At 39.6% G+C, this 23,624-nt stretch overlaps 1 protein-coding gene across 3 annotated transcripts in view; it reads right to left on the minus strand.

Moving 5' to 3' along the window:
• Positions 1-23,624, minus strand: part of ZNF536 (zinc finger protein 536) — a 328,547-nt gene that overhangs the window by 181,852 nt on the left and 123,071 nt on the right. For all 3 annotated transcript variants that reach the window (XM_087729574.1, XM_087729576.1, XM_087729575.1), the window contains exon 4: positions 3,431-3,583. In XM_087729574.1, the coding sequence (XP_087585700.1) occupies positions 3,431-3,583 (153 nt within the window). The remainder of the gene's footprint in view (positions 1-3,430; positions 3,584-23,624) is intronic.

Here is a 23,624-nt window from a genome sequence, read left to right on the forward strand (position 1 = left end):
TCTGTATGTATGTATGTATGTATGTATGTATGTATGTATGTATGTATGTATGTATGTATGTATGTATGTATCATATATATATCCTTCTATCTATCTATCTCTATATTGCGCTCTCTCTATCACCTATCTATCTATCTATCTATCTATCTATCTATCTATCTATCTATCTATCCATCCATCCATCCATCCATCCATCCATCCATCCATCCATCCATCCATCTATCTCTATGTATGTATGTATGTATGTATGTACGTACCTACCTACCTACCTACCTACCTACCTACCTACCTACCTACCTACCTACCTTCCTTCCTTCCTTCCTTCCTTCCTTCCTTCCTTCCTTTCTTTCTTTCTTTCTTTCTTTCTTTCTTTCTTTCTATCTTTCTATCTATCATCACCACTCATCTCACATAAATGACATTTGGTAACTTACAATTAAATATATAAAAACAATAAAATACATACTATAAAATGAAAAGCAACCATCATAAATAACCATCAATAGAGCCCTGAGACCATCTCTATCACTCTCATGAGAGCCCAGTCCTGGGAAGAAAACCAAGTTTTTAGGGCCTTGCGAAAAGACCAGCAGAGTCTGACAGTCCTTGTTTTACATGTAAACATTTGAACAGAATGAAATACATATAACGTGAAAGAAATTTTGAGTGTACTCTAGATTACGTTTTCTAATCCCTTCTCCTCAGTGCTCTGCAGCTGCCCTACCAGATACATCCCTTACATTCTCTTCCTACCATGGCCTCCTAAAAAAAACCCTGAGGTGACAGCAGCAGTGCAAGAGAGCTTTTGTCTCAAATAGTTATGAGGAAGCGTCTAGTGATTCTCTTCCTGAGTGTAATAGGTTGCAATCTTGATAATTAGTCAACAATATTTTTTTTTCTTTTAAAATCACCCCACAGAGTGTACATCTTGTAATAGCGACTTCCATAGTTAATTTTGCAATATGGCTGTGGAAGGAGGAGTCTATCTGTCAATACTCCTGAACGTATCTGGATTTTAATACTTGGGTTGAAGGGAGAGAAATACATTAAACTTTGACTTAAAATATTGATAGGTCCCTTATGCCATTAACATGATTGGGTGAATTACTATTTCCTTCCATTCGCCAATATTATTCCAAGGGTACAATTGGAGTGAATTCCAATTCTAAAGTGATTATAAAATTGAGGGGGGAAATGCTACAGTGTTTAAACCTTGCGCAGATAGCCTTCAGCTTCTGATCAGTGGTGGGTTGCCAGTTTTTTTTTACTAATGGTTTGGGAGCGCTCGCATCCACGCGACACTTCTGCGCATGCACAGAAATGTCTGGGAGGGTGGGTGGAGCCTCCCGCCACTGCTACTACCGGTTCTCCCAATCCAGGCTGAACCAGGAGTAATCCACCTCTGCTTTGGATCCATTGGTTCTTTATCTCCCTATCACCTTTCAACTTATGTAGCAATTATTTAATTTCTTACACATGTTTGTTCTCAAACATAGAATGTTTTGTTATGTTCATGCATTTTTCTAAACAGAAGAACAATGAAGACATTTGTACATCTATTAATCAAATGCAAAATAAGCAGTTCTTTCTGGCCTTTACTTATAATAAATATTTGCCATTTCTAAAATACTTTAAAAACAGATTAAATATATTCCTTTCAGTTTTGTATTTTTTTGTCCTTTCACTGAAGTTTGGAAGAGAACAGTCTGTTTTTGCACACACACACACACACACAAAAAAAACCAATTCAGTTTAAATCAAACTCTTCAACAACAGAAGGACATGTAAAAGAAAATAGTTTGCTTTTGAAACTTCAGGGAATAGTGAAGCTTTTGAGATATCTCACAGTACTTCCCTATACTCCTTGGCCTGGATAATTGCAATCATTCTAGATATTTTTTTAAAAAAATCTATTTGATAATTGGCCAATAGCAAGGTCAGAAAACATGCCTGCATGTAGAAATGTGTGTGCACATAGTGATACAGAAAAATACACAACATTTCAATCAAAGATTGCCCCATATTAAATTTTACAAAATCAACATAGAAAGATCTTTCATTATTTGAATAGTCTTAATGTTTCAGTGAAAGAAAAGTTGGTCCTCTTAAATCTACAATAAGCAAGGTGGAGACTGATGTATGAAACAATGCTTATCTAAGTTAGCTATTTAGAACATCCAAAGACAACTCATGCTCAACCACATCAACACTGACCTCAACACATCATTAGAGGACATTCTTGTAGGAGAAGAGATGGCTGATCTTGAGCTTTATCTAGCACTAATTTAGCTTTAACCATCAGTTGACTGGATTCTTCTACTAAAGATAGCAATAATAAACTCAAATTGTTTTGAACTCAATGAATATTCCTGGTTATTTGCACTTGATATTCATCTAGATGGCGCTACAGAAAAATCAATGGAATTCACGAGGGCAGGACTTAGGTTTCTTCTGGCAACACAATGACTCAAAACTAATGACACATTTAACCCCACCTTCCAGCTCATCTGCCTCTTTTCCTATCTTTTCCTACACATTTGACCAAATAATATGTCATGTTAAGAGATCCCCCTCCCCGTGATCTTCTGATCTGGCTGCAGTAGAATGGCATAAATGTGGAACAGTTGGTCCTTGGTTCAGGCAATAAGGGACAATGTTGCTGAAGACAAGGGGGAAACTAGCAATGGGTGTGGAGTTAAATTATTACTGCCAGCTAGCTAATCAACTGTTTGATGGTCAGCAACAATGACAGAAAACATTTTTGAATCAAAATCAGTTTTAATTCCCAGCAACTTTACCCTACAATTTTTCGTAGTGTTTTTCAAAAATGGATATCCCATGAGGGAGAAAGGGAGCGAGAGATGGACTAGTCCTTTGATCTAGGGGAAAAAACAGGTATAATGGAATGGAATGAGGATGTGGAATTCCAGGAGGAAGGTAGAGAGGGAGGGAGGGGCACCCCAGAGAAGTAAGAGGCAACACAGCCGAGATATTACTGTATGTGTAAGAGAAAGCGGGTAAAGACAGCCTCTCCCTAACAGTTCACCGACTGTATTGCAGATAGTAGAATGCTCCATTTGGCAAGATTTTGTCCTTATGTGAGAAACAAGAAAGAACCTCAAATAATCCTCAATTCGTACATGACATTGGGAAATTTTTGGATTGCAAAGCTGAGAGCTTTACAACAAGAAGTTCACGATCCTGGCATGGGTTGAAAAAGTGAGAGGTTACATTTTGGCCTCTTCCATCTCGGTTTCCTTCATCCCACCTAATGACATGGCCAGCTCTGCCGCTTCCTAAATGGTAGGAAGAAGAATGCGGATATCATTCTTGTGGGACGTGGTTGAGTCTCAATACTTTGAGAGAACATCTTTTGTGCATCCCTTTCTTTTCCGTATGAAAATATCACTGTTTTATGAGGAGGCCTCACCTGTGTGTATCCTCAAGTGAACTTTTAAGTGATGGGATGTCCTGAATGTTTTCCCACAGTAGGGACAGTCCTTCAGGGCAGACCCAAGGCTCCTATCTCTCAGCAGTGATGACTGCTGGACGCCGGCAGATCTTCCAGCTTCCTCTCCAACATCTGAAATAGAGAGAACGTTCTCACATCACTTCAGCACATGTCAAGAAGTTGTTCTCACTCAAACTGCTAATGCAACACAAAGTGAAACATGTCAATACTACACCTGCCTGTTTCATTCTTTTAAATCTGACAGAATGCTGACAATTCATGTATTTTCTTGTTATTCTCTTAAATTATTTCATCTTTCCCATCATCGTTTTTAAGCAGCATATGGTACCTTTATACAGAACTGAATTAGACAAGAAAAGAAACAGCTGTGTCAGCAGCTGGTTTGATTTCTTCTTTTGCTTCATTCCTATTAAGTACTTTCTCATCCTTAAAAAAAAAAAACAACCACAAAAACTTTTCCTTCCTTGTGTTTTTTCCAGAAAAGTTTTTTTTTCCTCCCTTTCTTGCCTTTGCTTGACTGTTAATATGCAGGCGTATGCAAGCCAAGCTGTGCATCCCTTTCAAAAGTTTTGAAGACTAAAGAAAGCGGTAAGATCATTACTACAATTGATACTACTAATATTAATGGTATTAGGCGTAATGCACAGGAAATTAAGCACTTTTAAATATAAGCCTTTGGTTAATTCATTAAGTACTGTTGGTTTTAATAGAAGACTAAGCAGATGTGCAAATCTCTCACAATGAAATCAAGGAGATTTAAAAATTGTTCACCCATTAAATGGACTATACCCAATGTTTGTGGGAACTTGTCACATAAATTATACCAAGCTACAGCTTTTCTTTTATTCTTTCCTATAGAGCGAGATGCCATCGCAATTTAATTGTGTCACATGATTATTCCTACTTCATTCTGCATCCAAGAGACAAAAAAGAGCTTTAACCCACAGCTTTATCTCAGATAACTTCCACATTGGATTTATCTGCACTGTAGCTCTAACTGTTCTTGTTCTCCGCTGATGCCAGCTTCAGAATAAGCAGGTTTGGGGGAAGCTGGACTGAGGTATCTTAGTTATTATAGTTGGCACTGATGATGCAATGTAGTTGGGCATTTACAGCAGAGGTGGGATCCTACCAGTTTGCACCAGTTCGGTAGAACCGGTTCATCAAATCTACTGAACCGGTTAGAAGAGGTTCCACCAGTGGACCTGGAAAGCAGGCCACACCTACAGAAGAGGTTCCAAAATTTTTTGAAACCCACCACTGACAGACAGACAGACACACACACACACACAGACTCACACAGAGAGAGAAAGAGAAAGAAAGGAAGAAATAAATAAATAAAAAAGAAAAAAGTGAGAGAGAAATGAAAGAAAAAAAGGAAAAAGGGACAGAGAGACAAAAGGAAGGAAGGAGAGAGAGGGGGGGGGGAGAGAACACATGGACAGCAAGCCACTCCCACCAGGTCATATGGCCAGCAAGCCACTCCCACAAAAGGGGTCACACCCACAGAGTAGGTTCGAATTTTTTTTGAAACCCACCACTGATCTACAGGCAAACAACCAAACTAAGAAAGCATCAAAGACCCCACTGTTTAACTTCATCTACAAATATTTTCTTCTATTGAAAGAATTTCTCTCCAGCCTCCATTTGAACTCACCCAAAAATGGGGAATGCATCAACTCTTTTATGGATGTATTTCCCCGATAGCCAATAAAGTAAATACAGGTGTGTTTCTGAAAGGTGAAAAATGGTGAAAATACCTGTCAAGCAAATCACACACAAGCAAATTAACATCCCCTGGGCATCGAAGCTTTGCTTTTTTGTTTTCTTAGAATGAAAACAATAAACAATTGGATAAAAGAAGCACGAGAATAAATGTCCCTAAGTGTGGTGCTTGACCTTCCAGCAAATCTTAACACAAAATAGTTGTTAGAAAGCTGGGAAGCGCATGAATATAAACCCTGAAAGTCTCTACAACATTGAACAGTAATGCAACATAGAATCTAGGTGGACTGAGTTATTTTATATTGCTGGATCCCTCTGGAAACTTTAATTGTCATATCATTAGCACTGCACTGAACAGGAAACAAAACTCAGCAGAAGAAAATGCTCTGGAGTGTGCAAAATTAAGAAGGCGCGTACAAAGTGGAAAACGGCGAATGTGTGAAAGGATCCTTTTGTTTTTGTTTGGGGTTTCTATAAACATTGTACAGAAGGACAGAAAGAAAGAAAAAACGCAGATCAACAGATAGCTAAAAACTAACCAGCCACTCCAGATAAACTTATGAGACCGGAGTACTAGTTATGCTTTGCTGGACGTCACTCTTAATGACAGCTTGTTAGACGTTTCTCTTTTATCTTGCTGCCTAGGATATGTGTGGCCCAATAAAAAAAGAATAAATTTGTAAGATAAACAGCTCACTTTGCAGATGTAAGAGACTGATTTTCACTTGACCCAAAATTGATTCCCCCCCCCTTTTCCCATCCTTCAGATTCATTTTTGGTGAGGCTGAAAAGCTGTCGTGTTTAGCACTAATCCCTCCGAAAAAGGGAAAAGGAAAACAGAAAGGCAGGAGAACACATGGGTGGTCTGGAGAATTGTCCTTTCTACTTAACTTATAGTCAGTAGATTGGTCTAGTGGGGCCAGCCTTACCTACAAGGACCTTATTTTAAAAACCATACATTTATGGGGCCCTAAATTGAGTTAAGAATTTTCTTCTGTTCTCTCTCCCTCCCTCCCTCTCCCTCTCTCCCCCATTCTCTCCCCCCTCCCTCTCTTCCCCTCCTCCCATGCACATACACACAGAGAGAGGTTCAAACAGCAAATTTGACCAGATGGGGTTAATTCTACTTTATTGAAAGGTGATATTAACAAAATCTGAAAGTACATTTCCCCTTTTGAGATGTTTACTAACATAGTTAAGGGGGGACTCCTTCCCTTGATATATTATTGGACAATTTCTCCTTCCCCTGGAGAAATTAACAGAAATCATCCAACTTAAAGTCAGCGAGGAATTTCCAAAGATAATTTCTGCCAAGCTTTTAAGCCCCCCCCCCCCCAAAAAAAAAGTTAGCCTTCCTCCGGCAGCCAATTTGTCCAAGAGAATAAAATTGCTTAAAAAAAGAAAAAAACAGAGAATGCTCTCCATTGTCTGCCGTTTGAAATCTAAAAACGATGCCATCAATTCCATTTTTTTTTCCTGAAAGTCACAGTTATTGTTTGTAACAGTGCTTTTGGTATTTAATAAGTGACCCTCATGTTAAATATTCTGCAAGAGCTACCATCGTTTTGGGCTTCTTAACAACTTGCCTCTTTTGTTGTTTTATCAAAGGGTTTAGGGTGCTTTTTTTTTAAAGTGACCATGTATGGTCATGTTACACTGTTAAGCATTAATATGGATCGGCAAAGAATTTGTTGAAACAAAGAGCTATTTTAGAGCTGATTTGGAAGAAAGCCTACCAGTGAGGAGAAAATAGCTCTGCCCTGTTTGTGTAATTAGAAATGAAGATTATACCAAAAAGCTCTTTTGGTAAATGAAAAATATAGACTTTATTATTCCCCCCCCCCCCCCTGTTAGACACTTGAATGACACGGAGAAACAAAAGAGCCACCCTGCCTTGCATTCTGAGTGACTGTCTAACTCTTAAGAAAAGATAACTAGGTTTGGAAAAACGGATCAAGTTTAATAGAGATGGCTAGGCAGCTTCCCTGGGTAGTACAAGCGTTCAGACAAATGGATATGTGGCAACAACAGCCCTCCAATAATCATAACCATAACACTGAGCATTTCCCTTTATCCAGTGCCAGAATAAGAGGGACCTTGGAGGTCTTCTAGTCCAACCCCCTGTAGGAGGAGACCCTACATCATTTCAAACAAATCATTGTCTAATCTCTTCTTTAATAGCAATAGCAATAGCAGTTAGACTTATATACCGCTTCATAGGGCTTTCAGCCCTCTCTAAGCGGTTTACAGAGTCAGCATATTGCTCCCAACAATACGGGTCCTCATTTTACCCACCTCGGAAGGATGGAAGGCTGAGTCAACCCTGAGCCGGTGAGATTTGAACAGCCGAGCTGCTGAACTGCAGTCAGCTGAAGTAGCCTGCAGTGCTGCATTTAAACACTGTGCCACCTCGGCTCTTTAAAATCTCCAGTGTTGGAGCATTCACAACTTCTGGAGGCAAGTCCTTCCATTGATTGATTGTTCTTATTGTTGGGAAATTTCTCATTAGTTCTAGGTTGCTTCTCTCCTTGATTAGTTTCCCTCCATTGCTTCTTGTCCTGCCTTCAGATGCTTTGCACAGTAGTTTGACCCTGTCTTCTTTGTGGCAGCCCATCAAGTATTGGAACACTGCTATCATGTCACCCATGGTCCTACTAAACATATTCAATTCTTGCAAGTGTTCTTTGTGTGTTTTAGCCTCCAATCCCCTAGTCATCTTTGTTGCTCTTTTCTGCACTTTTTCTAGAGTCTCAATATCTTTTTTTTTTGTATAGTGGCAACCAAAACTGGATGCGACACTCCAAGGGATTATAAAGTCACATCCCCTTGTATTCATATTAAGCTGACTTAGCAATTGCTGCAATTATTCTGACCATAGGATGATACAACACCATTCTAAGGGATGAAAAATTGACCTTCCTCCCATTACCATTTTACTTTTGATGCATTTAAAAAAAAATTTGGATTGGTTGGGAAAAAGAGGCCAGTGTGAAGGCCACATGGTTTAATAGTGGTTCACAGCTAAGAGGATTGGGAAAAATATGGAGCTGGTAGACAGGCACGGGTGGGAATCTTACCCATGGAAATGGATTGTGGTCAGCTTGTGGAAAATTAGTGCCTGTTTCACAGTTTTACTTTGGGGGGATTCAAACTATAAGAAAGTGGGCTTTGCTGCCCCTACAGAAATTCTATGTGGAGCATGGCTGCAGGGGCAGTGCCCAAAAGTTACACGTCATCTAAGAGTCCAGTTCTGTTGCAGAAAAGTTAAAAGTTAGAAGCCATAGAAAGAATTAGCTGATAACTAAAAAAAGCTGAACTTTGAATGTGTCATACACAGTCTGTACTTCCTGGTTGGCAGAGTAGGAGTAACAATAGGTTGGTTTGCAATGTATTCTCTAAGTTGGAGATCCTACATTGCATACATTAAAAAAAAAGAATAAAACAAACATCACTATAATGTGTAGCTTTGTTTGGCCGTATCTTTATTAATATTCAGTTTATTAAACTGAAAGGAGGAGGGGAAAGGAGAGGAGGAGGGGAAGAAGGAAAAGGAGGAGGAGGAGGAGACACACTTGGAATACTGCATTCAGTTTTGGTCGCCATGATGTAAAAAAGATGCGGAGGCCCTAGAAAGAGTGCAGAGAAGAGCAACAAAGATGATTAGGAGACTGGAGACTAAAACATTTGAAGAACAGTTGCAGGAACTGGGTATGTCTAGTTTAATGAAAAGAAGGACATGGGGAGACATGATAGCAGTCTTCCAATATCTCAGGGGTTGCCACAAAGAAGAGGGAGTCAAACTATTCTCCAAGGCACCTGAGGGTAGAACAAGAAGCAATGGGTGGAAACTAATCAAAGAAAGAAGCAACTTAGAACTGAGGAGAAATTTCCTGACAGTTAGAAAAATTAATCGGTGGAACAGAAGTTGCCTCCAGAAGTTGTGAATGCTCCAACACTGGAAGTCTTAAGAAGATGTTGGATAGCCATTTGTCTGAAATGGTATAGGGTTTCCTGCCTAGGCAGGTTGGAGGTTGGACTAGAAGACCTCCAAGGTCCCTTCCAACTCTGCTATTATATTGTATTGGAGAAGGAGGAGAAGAAGGAGAAAAAGGAAAAAAAGAAGGAGAAAGAGGAGGAGGAGGAGGAGGAGAAGGAGAAGGAGAAGGAGAAGGAGAAAGAAGCTTCAATGTTCCTCTTCATGGGAAAAGGCATTTAGCATTATTCAGGGAGTCAGTGGTGACACTCTTTTCTTTACCCCCTTAAAAAAAATATCTAGGTAGCAATCCAACGCTATTACAAATGCTACTAAGACATTAAAATCTGCATTACACTTAGAGACTTTTGTTCTATTCATTTTGCATAAATCTGGCTAAAGACATTCTGCAAAATTTAAAAGCATATCAGGAATTTAAAATCTGACCACATGTCCTTAAGCTAAGGAGCCCACTGTGTCTTGAAAGCATGAAATTAATGTTATGTCAAGCCACTAACAACCACTCACAACCCAGAAAGCTCACAGACTCTCATCAGTTAGGTTTATTGGAAGGAAATGAGGTTAGATTACAGAATCTTAGGAAATAGATAGGTGTACTTTAGCACCCCATTATCAATAAGTACATTTGGGGCCTCTTTGCTTCCTCTGATCATCTCTCTAACTGCCTCTTGATGCAAAGGATCAAGTCTTTTGTGGTCTTTTTGGTTCCTAAAGAAAGAATGTACAGATGTTTATGGAGTACAGATGTTTATAGAATGAGTGTAGAGTCGATAGAGTGAGACCCCTTACTTCATCACACTTTTATCTCCATTTTTCTTATGGATTGTGTTGTGATTTCTTCATTTCATTGTTGTGAGCCATCCAGAGGCATTGAGAGTTGGAGAGGTCACAAGTTCAAAGGAAAATTACTATTTATTTGAAGTAAACATTCATTTTATTTAAAACAAGTTTAAATAAGAACCATAGAAATGATAAAAAGTCCTGGCTCATAACATAACCAGATTTAACTCTGGTGGACAAGAAGAAAGTGTGGATAATAGAGGTGGCAATACTGAGAGGTAGTAGAACGGAAGACCAAGAGGAGATCACAAAGAATCAAGATCTGAAAATTAAAGTTGAAAGGATAGGGGGGGAAACTATCCCGGTGGGCCCAGGAAGCCATCTCCAGACATCATGGATCTGCACATTGACAAAATTTCCATCTGTCAGTTATAAAAGTCCGACCCTGCTTGGATCTCCAAATATAAAGGTAGTCCTGTTCTTTCCATTCTTTCCCAAAATGTTGAGAAACGATTTTGTGTCCCCCCCCCCTCAAAATGCCCAGGGGTGAATGCAGAGTTGTGGAATTCACCTACCATATTTTTCAGAGTATAAGACACACCTTTTTCCCCTCAAAAAAGAGGCTGAAAATCGGGGTGCGTCTTATACACTGAATACAGTGTCTCCCGAAACCCTTCACCCTTCACCCAAATGGCCGTGCAGAGCCTTTAGGAGGCTTTCAGAGAGCTCCAGGGGGCTGGGGAAGGCAGAAATGAGTGAAAATGGGCCATTTTTTGCTCAATTTTGCCCCCCCCAGCCCCCAGGAGTACTCTATAAGCCTCCTAAAAGCTATGCATGCAATTTTTTGGGGAAAAATGGGTCTGGTTTTTGCTTGTTTTGGGAGGGCCACCCCCCAGAAGCACTCTGCAAGCCCGCTAAAGGCTATTCATGCCTTTTTTTGTGGGGGAAAAAGGGCCCATTTTTGCAAAAATCGCGACCATTTGGGGAGGTTTGCAGAATGCCAAAAAAAAAAATTATTTTCCTCTTCAAAACCTTGGTACATCTTATACTCTGAAAAATACGGTACTTAAGACATGACTGAAAACGTATGTGAGTGTTTGGTCTTTGGTTGTTTGGCACAGTGGTTAGAATGCAGTATTGCAGGCAAATTCTGCCCACCGCCTGAAGTTTTGATCATGACTGACTCAAGGCTGCCTTCCATTCTTCCAAGGTCGGTAAAAAGAGGAGCCAGATTATTGGGGGCAATATGCAAATAATACTGACATTTTAAACCTACCCCAGAGTACCATAAAGCAGCGGTCACTAACTGGTGATCCGTGGACCACTGTTGGTCCGTGAGAAAATTTTGGTGGTCCGCAGAAAAATTATTTGCATTTTTCATATTGCACTAAATCAGGGGTCCTCAAACTACGCCCCCTGGGATGGATACGTGTGATGAACGTTTGTGTTGCTGCAGAGAGTCTCCCCCTTTGGGGTCTTTTTTGTGTGGGTTGGAGGGGGCAGAAATTCCAACTTGGAGTCTGCTTTGGCTTCCTGGTGCGGGGCTCCGGTAGAAGGCTGGAGGGAAGTGTCGCTGGTGGCAAAGAGCCAGAGGGCCCTGTTCCAGTGGGACTGCATCATGGCCTGGAACTGGCTGACCATCTCAGCCTGCTGAGCCTCTAGGTGCCAGTACCTGGCCTTACACTCCCGCAGGTCTTTCCTCTGCTTGGAAAGCCTATGCTCGTAGTCCTCAGTGAAGTGCTTCTGCTGAGCCTCCTTCTTGGTCAAATCCAATTTGAACTGAGCTGTTTGTCCAACTCTTTTCATGGTGGCTGCTTAGCTCCAGCAACTGCTTTGTGTTGGGGCCCTAAGGAGGCCGGGCAGGCAGGGGAGGAGTGGCTGGGAGGGGAGGGGCAAGTAGAGGCTGGCAAGGTGCCCCTCAGTATGAGTGACATCGAGTTGGCCATGCCCACCCAGCAGAGGTGGGTTCCTACCAGTTCGCACCTATTCGGTAGAACCGGTTCGTCAAATCTACCGAACCGGTTAGAAGAGGTTCCACCAATGGACCCGGAAAGCAGGCCACACTTACAGAAGAGGTTCCCAAATTTTTTTGAAACCCACCACTGGTCCTTGGATATGATTATTCTACACTATCATGCTCATATTTATAAAACTCAGTGCCTCTGTGAAAGGTAAGGATGACAACTGCGTTTGTGGTGCAATCAGAACATTGCGTGTGTTGAAGTTGTTTTAATGCAAACCAAAGATGCTTTTTAAAAAACAAGTTTACATCATATTCTTCTGCATGCCAGTGCTGTGTGTGAGGTAATTTAAGGTGGTTCTGACAAGTGTCGTCGGCATCTTCATATCCGGTCACATGGGCGGCAAGCCACTCCCATCCAGTCACATGGGTGGCAAGCCACTCCCACAAAGGAGGCCACACCCACAGAGTAGGTTCGAACAATTTTTGAAACCCACCACTGCCATCCAATCACATGACCACCTAGCCACGCCCGCCCACCCAGTCATTAGGCAGATCATATTAGTGGTCCACGGGATTTAAAACTATGAATTTAATGGCCAATGAGGACCAAAAGGTTGGTGATCCCTGCTGTAAAGCACTATGGAGCAGTGTATAAGTCTGAGTGGTATTACTATTGTTTAGAGAATCTTTCCTGCCCGTTACAGGTTCTCCGTCTTTCCCTAATCCAACTAAATCCCAAAAGAAAACGTTTCTCCAAGTGAAGGGAGGCCTTTTCAGATTAGGAAATTCCAATAGGCTGCACAATGGGAAAGAGACAAATAATCAAATATTAACTTGCAACAACAGCAACAACAAAGGGGAAAAAATACCACTAGGAAGAAATTTTACAGAAAATCCAAACACACTTGGGAACGAGGTAGAAAGACAGATGCATTTTTTTTCACAAGGGAAGGAAACTTTCAGGAAATTGCAAAACAGATTTTTGATGTGGCATTAATTAAAATGGATGTGGATCATCCCAAATAACTTTCCCCTCAGGAAATATAGTTGTTGTTATATTCTTTTAAAAAGAACAACAGCATTGCCTCTTAAACAATCTTCTATACTCTTCATTTAATAATTTGGCAGAAGGGGGGGAAAATCCCCAGTGAACACTGGCCTGGCCTGTGTCTTTCTCTTTAACCAGCTGAGTGATCAGAGCTTTTAATATAGCTGTTCCAATTATTGTAAAAGTCATCTAGTACCTTATAACCACAAATATTGACAGTTTATTGCACAACACATCCATGACATTTGAAGGTCACATCATACATAATACATACACTTTTATAAAAATGTCTGGAACAAAGAGATACATGATCAGCAATTACCTCTTACTAGCAGTTGGGCTTTAAAAAAAGAGAAAGAAATATACACACTGGACCAAAAACAAGAAATGTTATTAATTAAAACAACAAAAACTTTGCTGTAACAACAAAACTTTTAATAAATATTGGTTTCTTTTTAGTTCAAAAGACACAGTTTATACAAAAAAGAAATATAACCTTCCACATATTATTGTTGGCTCTTTTAATCCTTAAGGCTTAACCCATATCCATACCAAAGGCCATTTTTATCTAGCTTGTCTTAACCACCTTAGATCTGCATGGAAGGAAGTTCCTGCAGAGAGGCTTATCTTAACCCAACCTACTGTAAAAATCACACTGATTAAGAATTATGGAAGTTGAACTCAGTTGCATCTGCCGATCACCAAACTGGAGAAAGTGGGTTGTCATCCACAAAAGCTTACACAACAACCAGTTGGTAAGTCCTGAAATTGCCCCAAGTCAAGTTTGTTGGGTTTGCTGCAAAAATATGACATGACTACCTCTTTCAAAATATTTCTAAGCTTGAGACTTTATGAGAAAAAGGCTAGACCCAAAAAATGAAAAGATCCTACCTAGTCCACAATATTGAGAAATTTTAATTGATTGCAATACTCAGTAAAATTTACCTTCTGTTTTTCAAATCTGCTAGTAACATAACTTGAGAAAATATGAAAAACTGATATCAACAAAACACAATATTCATTGCTTCCACTCTCCTGTGACCATAAGTGGTTCTAATGTAGATTTGTGCTATCTCTTTGCTTCTCTTACACGCGCACAGCACACACGTTTGCACATGATCATTGCACATAGGCAAAACAGCCAAAAATCAATTGCACAATGAAAGAATCTTGCTTTGACTCCTGAAGTGATAGATAGTTTCACCTGCTTGCCTAACAAAAAACATTAAGTAGAATATCCAATTGTTATGTTTGTAGACAATCTCAGTAAGAGCAACAAAGAGGATTAGGGGACTGGAGGCTAAAACATATAAAGAATGGCTGCAGGAACTGGGTATGTCTATGTATGTTAATGAAAAGAAGGACTTGGGGAGACATGATAGCAGTGCTCCAATATCTCAGGGGTTGACACAAAGAAGAGGGAGTCAAACTATTCTCCAAGGCACCTGAGGGCAGGACAAGAAGCAATAGGTGGAAACAGATCAAGGAGAGAAGCAACTTGGAACTAAGGAGAAATTTCCTGACAGTTAGAACAATTAATCAGTGGAACAGAAGTTGCCTCCAGAAGTTGTGAATGCTCCAACACTGGAAGTTTTTAAGAAGATGTTGGATAACCATTTGTCTGAAGGGTTGTAGGGTTTCCTGCCTAAGCAGAGGGTTGGACTAGAAGACCTCCAAGGTCCCTTCCAAGTCTGTCATTCTATTCTATTGCTCTCCTGGATTCCCTGCAAAATATCTTTGCTTTCCCTACAAAATCATCCATCTGATAAATAGAGAGAGAAAAAACAGTCAAATCATGCAGTTTTAAAAACAAAACCAGAAATTTTGCAGAAATTAACTTGTAGCTCAGGATCTTGAGGGACATACAACTACAATCCATTCACACTCAATTTCACTTCTTTTTTGCTAGTGTTTGGACCAGGCATCCTCAAACTACAGCCCGCAGGCCAGATATGGCCCACTAATGCAAAGTATCTAATCCATGGAGTGGTGGGATGAAAAGCAGCTGCCAGCTTTTAAAGAAGTGCTTTAAAAGTCTTTAAAAGTCATTAAAAACAGTATTTCAGATGTTTTTCACAGCCATGTGATCCATAAAAGTCTTTAAAAGTCATTAAAAGTGTTTAAAAGCTTGAGCTGTTTCTCTGAAGCACCATGCTTGCACTCAGTGGTTAGACTCAAAAAATTTTATTACTGGTTCTGTGGGCATGACGTGGCTTGATGGACATGGCAGGGGAAGGTTATTGCAAAATCCCACCCCCCCCCTTGGTCAGCTGGGACTCGGGAGGGAGAGAATAGATGGGGACTGGACCAGTCAGAGGTGATATTTACCAGTTCTCTGAACTACTCAAAATTCCCACTACTGGTTCTCCAGAGTTGGTCAGAACCTGCTGAATGCCACCTCTGCTTGTACCCATCTCCACATTCTAGGTTCCCTTGGGACAGCTTTGATCCACAAGTTGCATAGGAAGAGGCAGTTGGATTATTGCTTAGATAAGACTAGTCCCTCCCATACTTCATCCATATTGTTTATTTCATCTGGAGAAAAAATCAAGAGGGGTCATCTTTTCTCTCTTAAGGCAGAAGCTGTCCAAACGGATCATCTTTTTTTGTATTCAGAACTGTTGTTTGAAAGCAGGTGTTTTGGGAGCCAGATGGCTTTAAAAGCCCATACCACAAGGGTTGGTGCAGCTTCTGTAACTTATCTCTGGCATATCCATATCAGACTCATCGAGACTTTTTTCCTCCAAAAAAAAAGGAGCATTGTTTTCTTGATGCACAGTTAGATCTGATACCCAATTTGGAAGAGTTATTTTACAGAAGTCCATCTTTAATTAAAGCCTTTGGTGTCCTCCTATTAGGATGGGCGTTTGCTACTGATTAAACAGAGGCAGGAAAGGAAATTGTCCATTCATATCAGCTGTCATAGTCATGTCGAGCATGAGCACATAAGTATTTCCAGGCCAAAGGCTAAATTTGTATTGTGCTATACGCCAAAAACTGGGAAGCACCAGGACAGAGAAGTGGACAGAAAGCAGAAATCCAAAACCAGATTTAATTTTCTTTCTTTTAACAGAACAACAGAATTGGAACAGACCTTGGAAGTTTTCTAGTCCAATCTCCTGCTCAGGCAAGAAACCATATACGTACCTATACAATACAAAACCTATATCCGGGATGGCGAACCTATGGCACGCATGCCACAGGTGGCACGCAGAGCCATTTTTCAGGGAACGCGAAGCTTTGCCTTGTCAGCTGGCCAGCGTGCAGCCTCCGGAAGGCCCCTGAGGGCTCCTGAGGGCTTAAACCAGCCCTACGAGCAAACCGGAAGCCCGTTCCTGAACTTCTGGTTTGCCTGTAGGACTGGTTTTTTGCACTCCGTAGGCTTCAGAGAAGCTCCTGAAGCCTCCGGAGGGCCTCTGAGGGGGGGGGAGGCTGTTTTTGCCCTCCCCAGGCTCCTATAAAGCTTCTGGCGCCTGGGGAGGGCGAAAAAAGCATGCAAAAAATGGGGGGTCGCACCTGTCATGCGCGCATGCATGCTGGGGGGGGGGTCGTGCATTGCATTATGGGTGTGGCATTCCTGTGCACGACCCCCCTGCGCTCCCCCCGCTTATGGCACGCGAGCCAAAAAAAGGTTTGCCATCGCTGCCCTATATCTATACCTTATACAAATGGTTGCCCAATCTCTTCATATATATTTTTTAAATTGAATTAAAATAAATGACATTAAGGGAATAGAGTGAGTAGACTACTCATCTATTATTATTTTTTTTAAAATCCTCTTAACTTACAATAGGGTAGCAACTTTGGGAAACTTCCTAGGAGCTGGAGTTAAAGCATTAACATTCACACTGACGCTGACTTTGATGCTCAATCATATTTCAATCCCAAAGAGTCACTTTGAAACAAAATGGGCAGCCGATCAATTTAATTAATAAATAAATGTTTGCTCTGCCTATCAATTGTTCACATAATAGAATCTCTCTACCCCTCCACCCCTCCAATCTTATTGAGAACTTCATGTTGTTACTTCTGTCCAGTTTTTATGGATTTCTTTTAAAGTAAAAATTATGAATATGTTGGAAACGTTTCAAAAAGTCTTGTTGAAAGAAGCAAAAGTAAAAGTTAAAAAAAAACACCTTATCCATAAACAGAAGTGGAAAAACAAAAACAAAAGGAGAATGTTTTGCATTCTTTGTTGGTGATTGTTCCTTAAGAAAGCACTAAATATAATCCAGTTCCGAATCTGAGACCATCATCTGGTCTCTTTTTATGGTTTACACAAAATTCCTGACAAGGTTTTTCTCCTATCCTTAATTATGGAAACCACCAGCAAGATACGTGTAGAGGTGAGATGTAAATCCATTGCCTTGTCAAAATATTGAACGCATAATCTTCTGGGTTTCTTTAATATATATTTATGAATATACTTATACATATATTAATGGTATTTATTTCAGTAATACTATCCAATCATAATGAAGTACTTACATGCCTTCCAAACATTTTACTCAATCATATTTATAAACATTTCCAGTCAAAGCAAACATCTCCCAGGCTATCAGCCATTCCCCCCACCATGGCTCAGATGGGCCTTGAAGTTGACCAGCGGTCATCTTCTCCAACAGTCATCTTGATCTCAAACCACTGAGAACACCTGAGCCAACTGACCAACTATAGAATACAAAATACAAAACATCAACATGCTGACCTTTAGATTCCTACACTGAGTAGGATGCCACTCTACCAAAGGTGCGTTTTCAAAAGGCAACTGGATTTGTTGCATTTCTCATCCAGGTTCTAACTGAAGAACTGAAGAAGCTTCTCGGATAAGAAGCGAAAGGCTTTCAAGGAAAAACAAAGTCCAGCTGCCTTTTGAAAAAGCAGCTTTGAGACAACTATGACCTGGATAACTGAGAATCTCCATAGATGGATGCCACTCTACATAACTCCTTACAACTTCTAGGTTTTTATGAACTGACAGCTCCATTATTATTATATACTCATTAAACATGAAACCCAGTCAACTGAACATTCAAAAATGCATCACAAGTATCATTGACTGGTGCTAATGATTGATATGGGTTGCTGCCAGTGTCCTAGGCATCAACCAAGTATCTTCTAAGATGTACGATGTTCCAAGTCGCGCAGTTTTTTGCAGTTCCGCTGGTGTTATTGCAGGAAGCTGCAGTTTGTTAATGTATCTTATAAAATTCTTGGACATGGTACCAAGTGCCCCAATGACAATGGATAAACAGCTGTCTGTATGTGGTATTGCGTATCAACACCAACTCTTCTTTAGCTACATCTGGTACACTCTGGGCCCATAACCAGTGTTAGGTAAGCTCCCCATTGGGAGAGCGAGTACGTTCAGCGAAGCATTGTGAGAGTTGGGGTGGAGAACACACAAACCAGCATACAGAGACACTGCAGTTTAAATAGGCTTTTACTTTCGTGGAAATAGAGGTATCAGAGTCCATCAAACAGTCCAAGTCATACACGGATAAGACAGTCAGTCATCAATGCCTTTCAGTGAAGGGACAATCCAAATAACATAGTCCTGTATCATATAATCAGTTCGGTACTCAAAGTTTGCTAACAGTTGCAAAACTTACAATAGCTCACGGCACTTCCAGCTTCCAAAAACACTCAGATCAGATCAGCCCAGCATCTAACGAAACAGAGAGCTAACAGTCATTCTAGCTCCCTCTTATGGCCGATTGAGGAAAACAGCAACCAATCCCATTTTACAGTATGATTTAAAGAAACAGGTACAACATTGTTACATGATTTATATATTGCCAACCCAACTGTTAGATTATATTCCTAACAACTGTTACATGTTTCATCCATAATCGTGTAGTTGGATGGCCAGATCGTGGAATTTCGTGATGATGATGATTCCATCAATAATCTTGAAGACTTAGAAATTTCCCAATCTGTAAGAGTAGGGGATTGGAACATTATGTCCCATTTTTCCGGCAAATGGCTGATTCTTCCCCCCACCCAACCGTTCAGGGAGAATGAAAAGGGAAATGAATGGAACATTTACAAGAAAATGATTTTCAGATAATTTTTGCTCTAGCTTTAGTGTGGTGGCAGAACTGAGAGTTGACTTGGTGCCACTCTATCAGAGCAGCTCCACTGAAATTAATGAGACTTACAATGAGAGCTGGATAGAGGTCATCCCTAAGAGACCAAGCAACATAATTTGACTAGGAATGTGAATTTTGCCAGACTTTGGCCCATAACCATTGGAAGTAACACATTAATTAAACTTAACACCGGTGAAACAATTGGGGTAATTTGGACTGATGGATGTTAAGGTAAGGTCATCTGCAAGCAGCCTCAGTAACATCAGAATTCAGATTTCTAAGAGCAGCTACACGTTTGAGGAGCAGCAAATGAACACATACGTGTGATTTTTTCAAAGAACTACCTAGATGGCTTTGCAGACATAATCATTTGCTCTCCGTTTATAAGATTCTATATGAAAATTAATAATGTATGCGGATGTTTGTAATTCTCCATAAATATACATACCTCTGCTAATCCATGAAGTTAATAATAAGTTCCTTCTGGAAAAAGCAATTATGTTGGGAAGAGTTAGCTGTAAGGGGAAACCAGGCTGCCAAAGAACATGGTGGGTGGACACCATGAAAGCTGACACCAGCCAGACCATAGAAAAATTCAAAGAAGTAGTCTCAAACGTGCTTTTTCAAAGGCAACTGAACTTTCTTTGTTTTTCCTTGAAGACGTTTCGCTTCTCATCGAAGAAACTTCATTAGTTACGTGGCACGACAAAACCACGCTTGACTAAAGCGCGCCCGATTAAACCGCGTCGCTGACGTCATCAACAGGGCGACAACAGCGAGCGCGGAGAAAGAAGGGCCCTTTAAATAGCGCTTTGAAAGCAAGCTTAGGGGTTAATTTTAGGTTTAGCGTTTACAGCGTGCTTCTGTCTCCGCGCTGTTGTCGCCCTGTGATGACGTCAGCTACGCGGTTTCGTCGAGCGCCCTTTAGTCGAACGCGGTTTTGTGGTGGAATCCATTAGTTCTTGGATGAGAAGTGAAAGTCTTCAAGGAAAAACAAAGAAAGTCCAGTTGATTTTTGAAAAAGACAATCATGATTTAGAATCTCCATAGACATTCAAAGAAGTAGTGTAACAGCGGAAGATGTGGAGAGACCTGGCCCAAAGAATCGCCAAGAGTTGGAGAAGGCTGAATAGATATCATCATCATCATCATCATCATCATCATCATCATCATCATCATCATCATCATCATCATCATCATCTATTCATACAACCGTCATAACCTACCCATCATAACCCAATATATTGAGTGAAGAAGATATGAATAATGGTTCTTAGTCAATTGAGCATGGTGCAAGTTTTATTTTTTTCTTTCCATGGACACTTGGCTCATCTGATGTCCTCTGGTAGATTAGATTTCTATTATCCTCCCATTAAACACAGCTATCCTGGATTGAATGTGACAACTGCTCATTCATAGAATTCTTCTTTTTTCTCTTGTCGTCATCTGCCCTGCTTTCAATGTGAAGTCCAACTTTTAAAGAAGTTTACTATTTTATCTCTCTAAACTTGTCATACCCATCAACTGCAGTTCCATTCACTGGAATTTGATTTCTTCAAATAGCTATTTGGAGCTATCTTCGAATACTTCAAACATCTAAGTCAATATTTCCGACCACTGACTTTCTATCATACGTTCAGGACAGTGGTGGGATTCAAAATTGTTTACTAAGTTCTGTGGGCGTGGCTTGGTGGGAGTGGCTTGGTGGGTGTGGCAGGGGAAGGATATTGTAAAATCTCCATTTCCTCCCAATCAGCTGGGACTCGGGATGCAGAGAATAGATGGGGGCGGTGCCAAATCGGAGGTAGTATTTACCAGTTCTCCAAACTAAACAAAATTTCTGCAACTGGTTCTCCAGAACTGGACAGAACCTGCTGAATACCACCTCCGATTCAGTAGGTTATCTTAATTCTCGATAACAAATTAACATTGTTTTCGGGAGTCAGGATTCAAAATTAATGGAAGGGCAGATTAAATCCATTCCGATCACAATTTTTCTGTTTCTATACTAAACAGCAACATTCGTATATTAGGAACGTTCACACTTTACGTTGAAAAAAAAAAGCATACTTGGAGGAATATGGAACTCCTTACAGCCCTAAAGGAGTACTCACAGCCAGACTAATTAACCATTATGTACTCCAACTAGTTAATTATCTAATTCTTAATACTGAATTTTATTTCACATTTAACAGGGGCGATTCTGGATTGCTCTCAGTTCAATGAATGTAAGACGGCGATTTTATTTTGATTACAGCAATCACAAAATCTTAGGTGTGTAGTAATAACCATCTGGCTTTCTTATTACAAATATTTCCCTGTTTGCTGAATTTCCCCTTTGAGCCGCTTCCTTTCCTTCTTTTTCCCTGATCAAGCCTAGATACCTTGGAAGTCAAAGAGAAATCCGAATTCACAACTAAAAATATAATAGATGACTTTGTTCCATTCATGAATGTGATTATTTAATAAATATAGACTTATTATCTGGTTCATGAAATTTTGTGGAGAAATTTATATATATATATATATATATATATATATATATATATATATATATGTATGTATGTATGTATGTATGTATGTATGTATGTATGTATGTATGTATGTATGTATGTATGTATGTATATATATATATATATATATATATATATATATATATATATATATATATATATATATATATACACATACACATACACATACACATATACACATATACACATATACACATATACACATATACACATACATACATACATACATACATACATACATACATACATATACACATACATACATACATACATACATACATACATACATACATACATGTATTGTGTCACAACCCCTGGTATGCCCAAATATGGGAGGGAGCATACTGCTTCCCTTTTCTGTCTATCGACTCACCCTGGGAGCCATCCAGGCAGAAAGCCATTTTTTTATGTTGCCTTGTTACATTTGTGTTGCCTTTATTTATTTATTAGCACAAATGCAATATATATGTGTGTGTATATATATATATATATATATATATATATATATATATATATATATATATATATATATATATATATATATATATATATATATATATATATATATATATATATATATATGTTTTCTGAGGTTTTCTAAAAACCTTAAGTAGTCAGCAGCAGCCTGAAGATGACGAATGTGACTTCGTCGAAACATCGCCAAGACATCTCCAATTCTACGCGGGAGAAAACCCGAACAACTAGAGACCTACATATATATATATATATATATATATATATATATATATGTATGTATGTATGTATGTATGTATGTATGTATGTATGTCTGTCTGTGTGTGTGTGTGTGTGTGTGTGTGTGTGTGCGCACGCGCGCGTACATATATGTGTGTGTGTGTGTGTGTGTGTGTGTTTTTATTTGTGCTGATAAATAAATAAATATATATATATATGAGAGAAGGAGGGAGAAAGTGAGGGAGAGATGTGATGGCTTAGGGGCTAAGATGCTGAACTTGTCAATCAGAAAAGTCGGCAATTCAGCAGTTCAAATCCCTAGAACCGCATAACGGAGTGAGCTCCCGTTACTTGTCCCAGCTTCTGTCAACCTAGCAATTCGAAAGCATGTAAAAATACAAGCAGAAAAATAGGAACCACCTTTGGTGGGAAGGTAACAGCGTCCATGCATCTTTGGCATTTAGTCATGCCAGCCACATGACCACGGAGACGTCTTCAGACAGCGCTGGCTCTTCGGCTTTGAAATGGAGATGAGCACCGCCCCCTAGAGTCAGGAACGACTAGCACAGATGTGTGGAGAGAATCTTTACCTTTATATAAATAAACACTCCATCCTCTTACACTGTAGGATTCCCGGAACAAAACTGTGAAATGACTTAATGTCCACAGACATAAAATTAGAGCTCTTCTATTTACATAGTTAAATGATGATTTAACCATTCCAACAGTACTACAAACCCAGCTGAAATTTGGGCTAGAATATGGTTTAAAAGTATGGTGTAATCTTCCTTTCTGCTTCATTTGTTTATTGATACATTCTGAAGGAGGCATTTATAAATGTCTTGCTGCCCTAAAACAGATTTATCTGCTATTTGACATATTGAAAAGAAATGCGGTTTAAAACTTGAATGAAATTAAAACTCGTAATTAAGAAACAAGAGGAAAAGGAAGGTATGATAATGTCAAATAAATCATCCCTCCGAGAAAGAAAAATAATAAATAATTACAATTTATCTTTCCTTATTGAATAAATCACTCACAAATACAAACTCCCAAGTCAGAGAATGGAGATTTGCTCTCCTTCTGCACCGTTTGTACTATAGGTATGTTTTAAAAAAGTATTTTTTTTAAAAAAAAGTATTTTTCTTTTATTGTATTTGCTGAATAGAACAATTATAGAAAGGAAAGAGCATAACCAACATCTAGATCAGTGGTTTCCAACCTTTTTTTGGCCGTGTCCCACCTAAGCATCTCTAAAATCCTGATGCCCCCCTCTGACATATAACTCTTACTATTCAAAAAATGAACTCCTGCTCATGGGGA

Source organism: Thamnophis sirtalis, unplaced genomic scaffold (assembly GCF_051295495.1).
Source record: "Thamnophis sirtalis isolate CommonGarterSnake01/CBP01778 unplaced genomic scaffold, rThaSir2_p1.2 scaffold_14, whole genome shotgun sequence".
In the NCBI taxonomy this organism is placed as follows: Eukaryota; Metazoa; Chordata; class Lepidosauria; order Squamata; family Natricidae; genus Thamnophis; species Thamnophis sirtalis.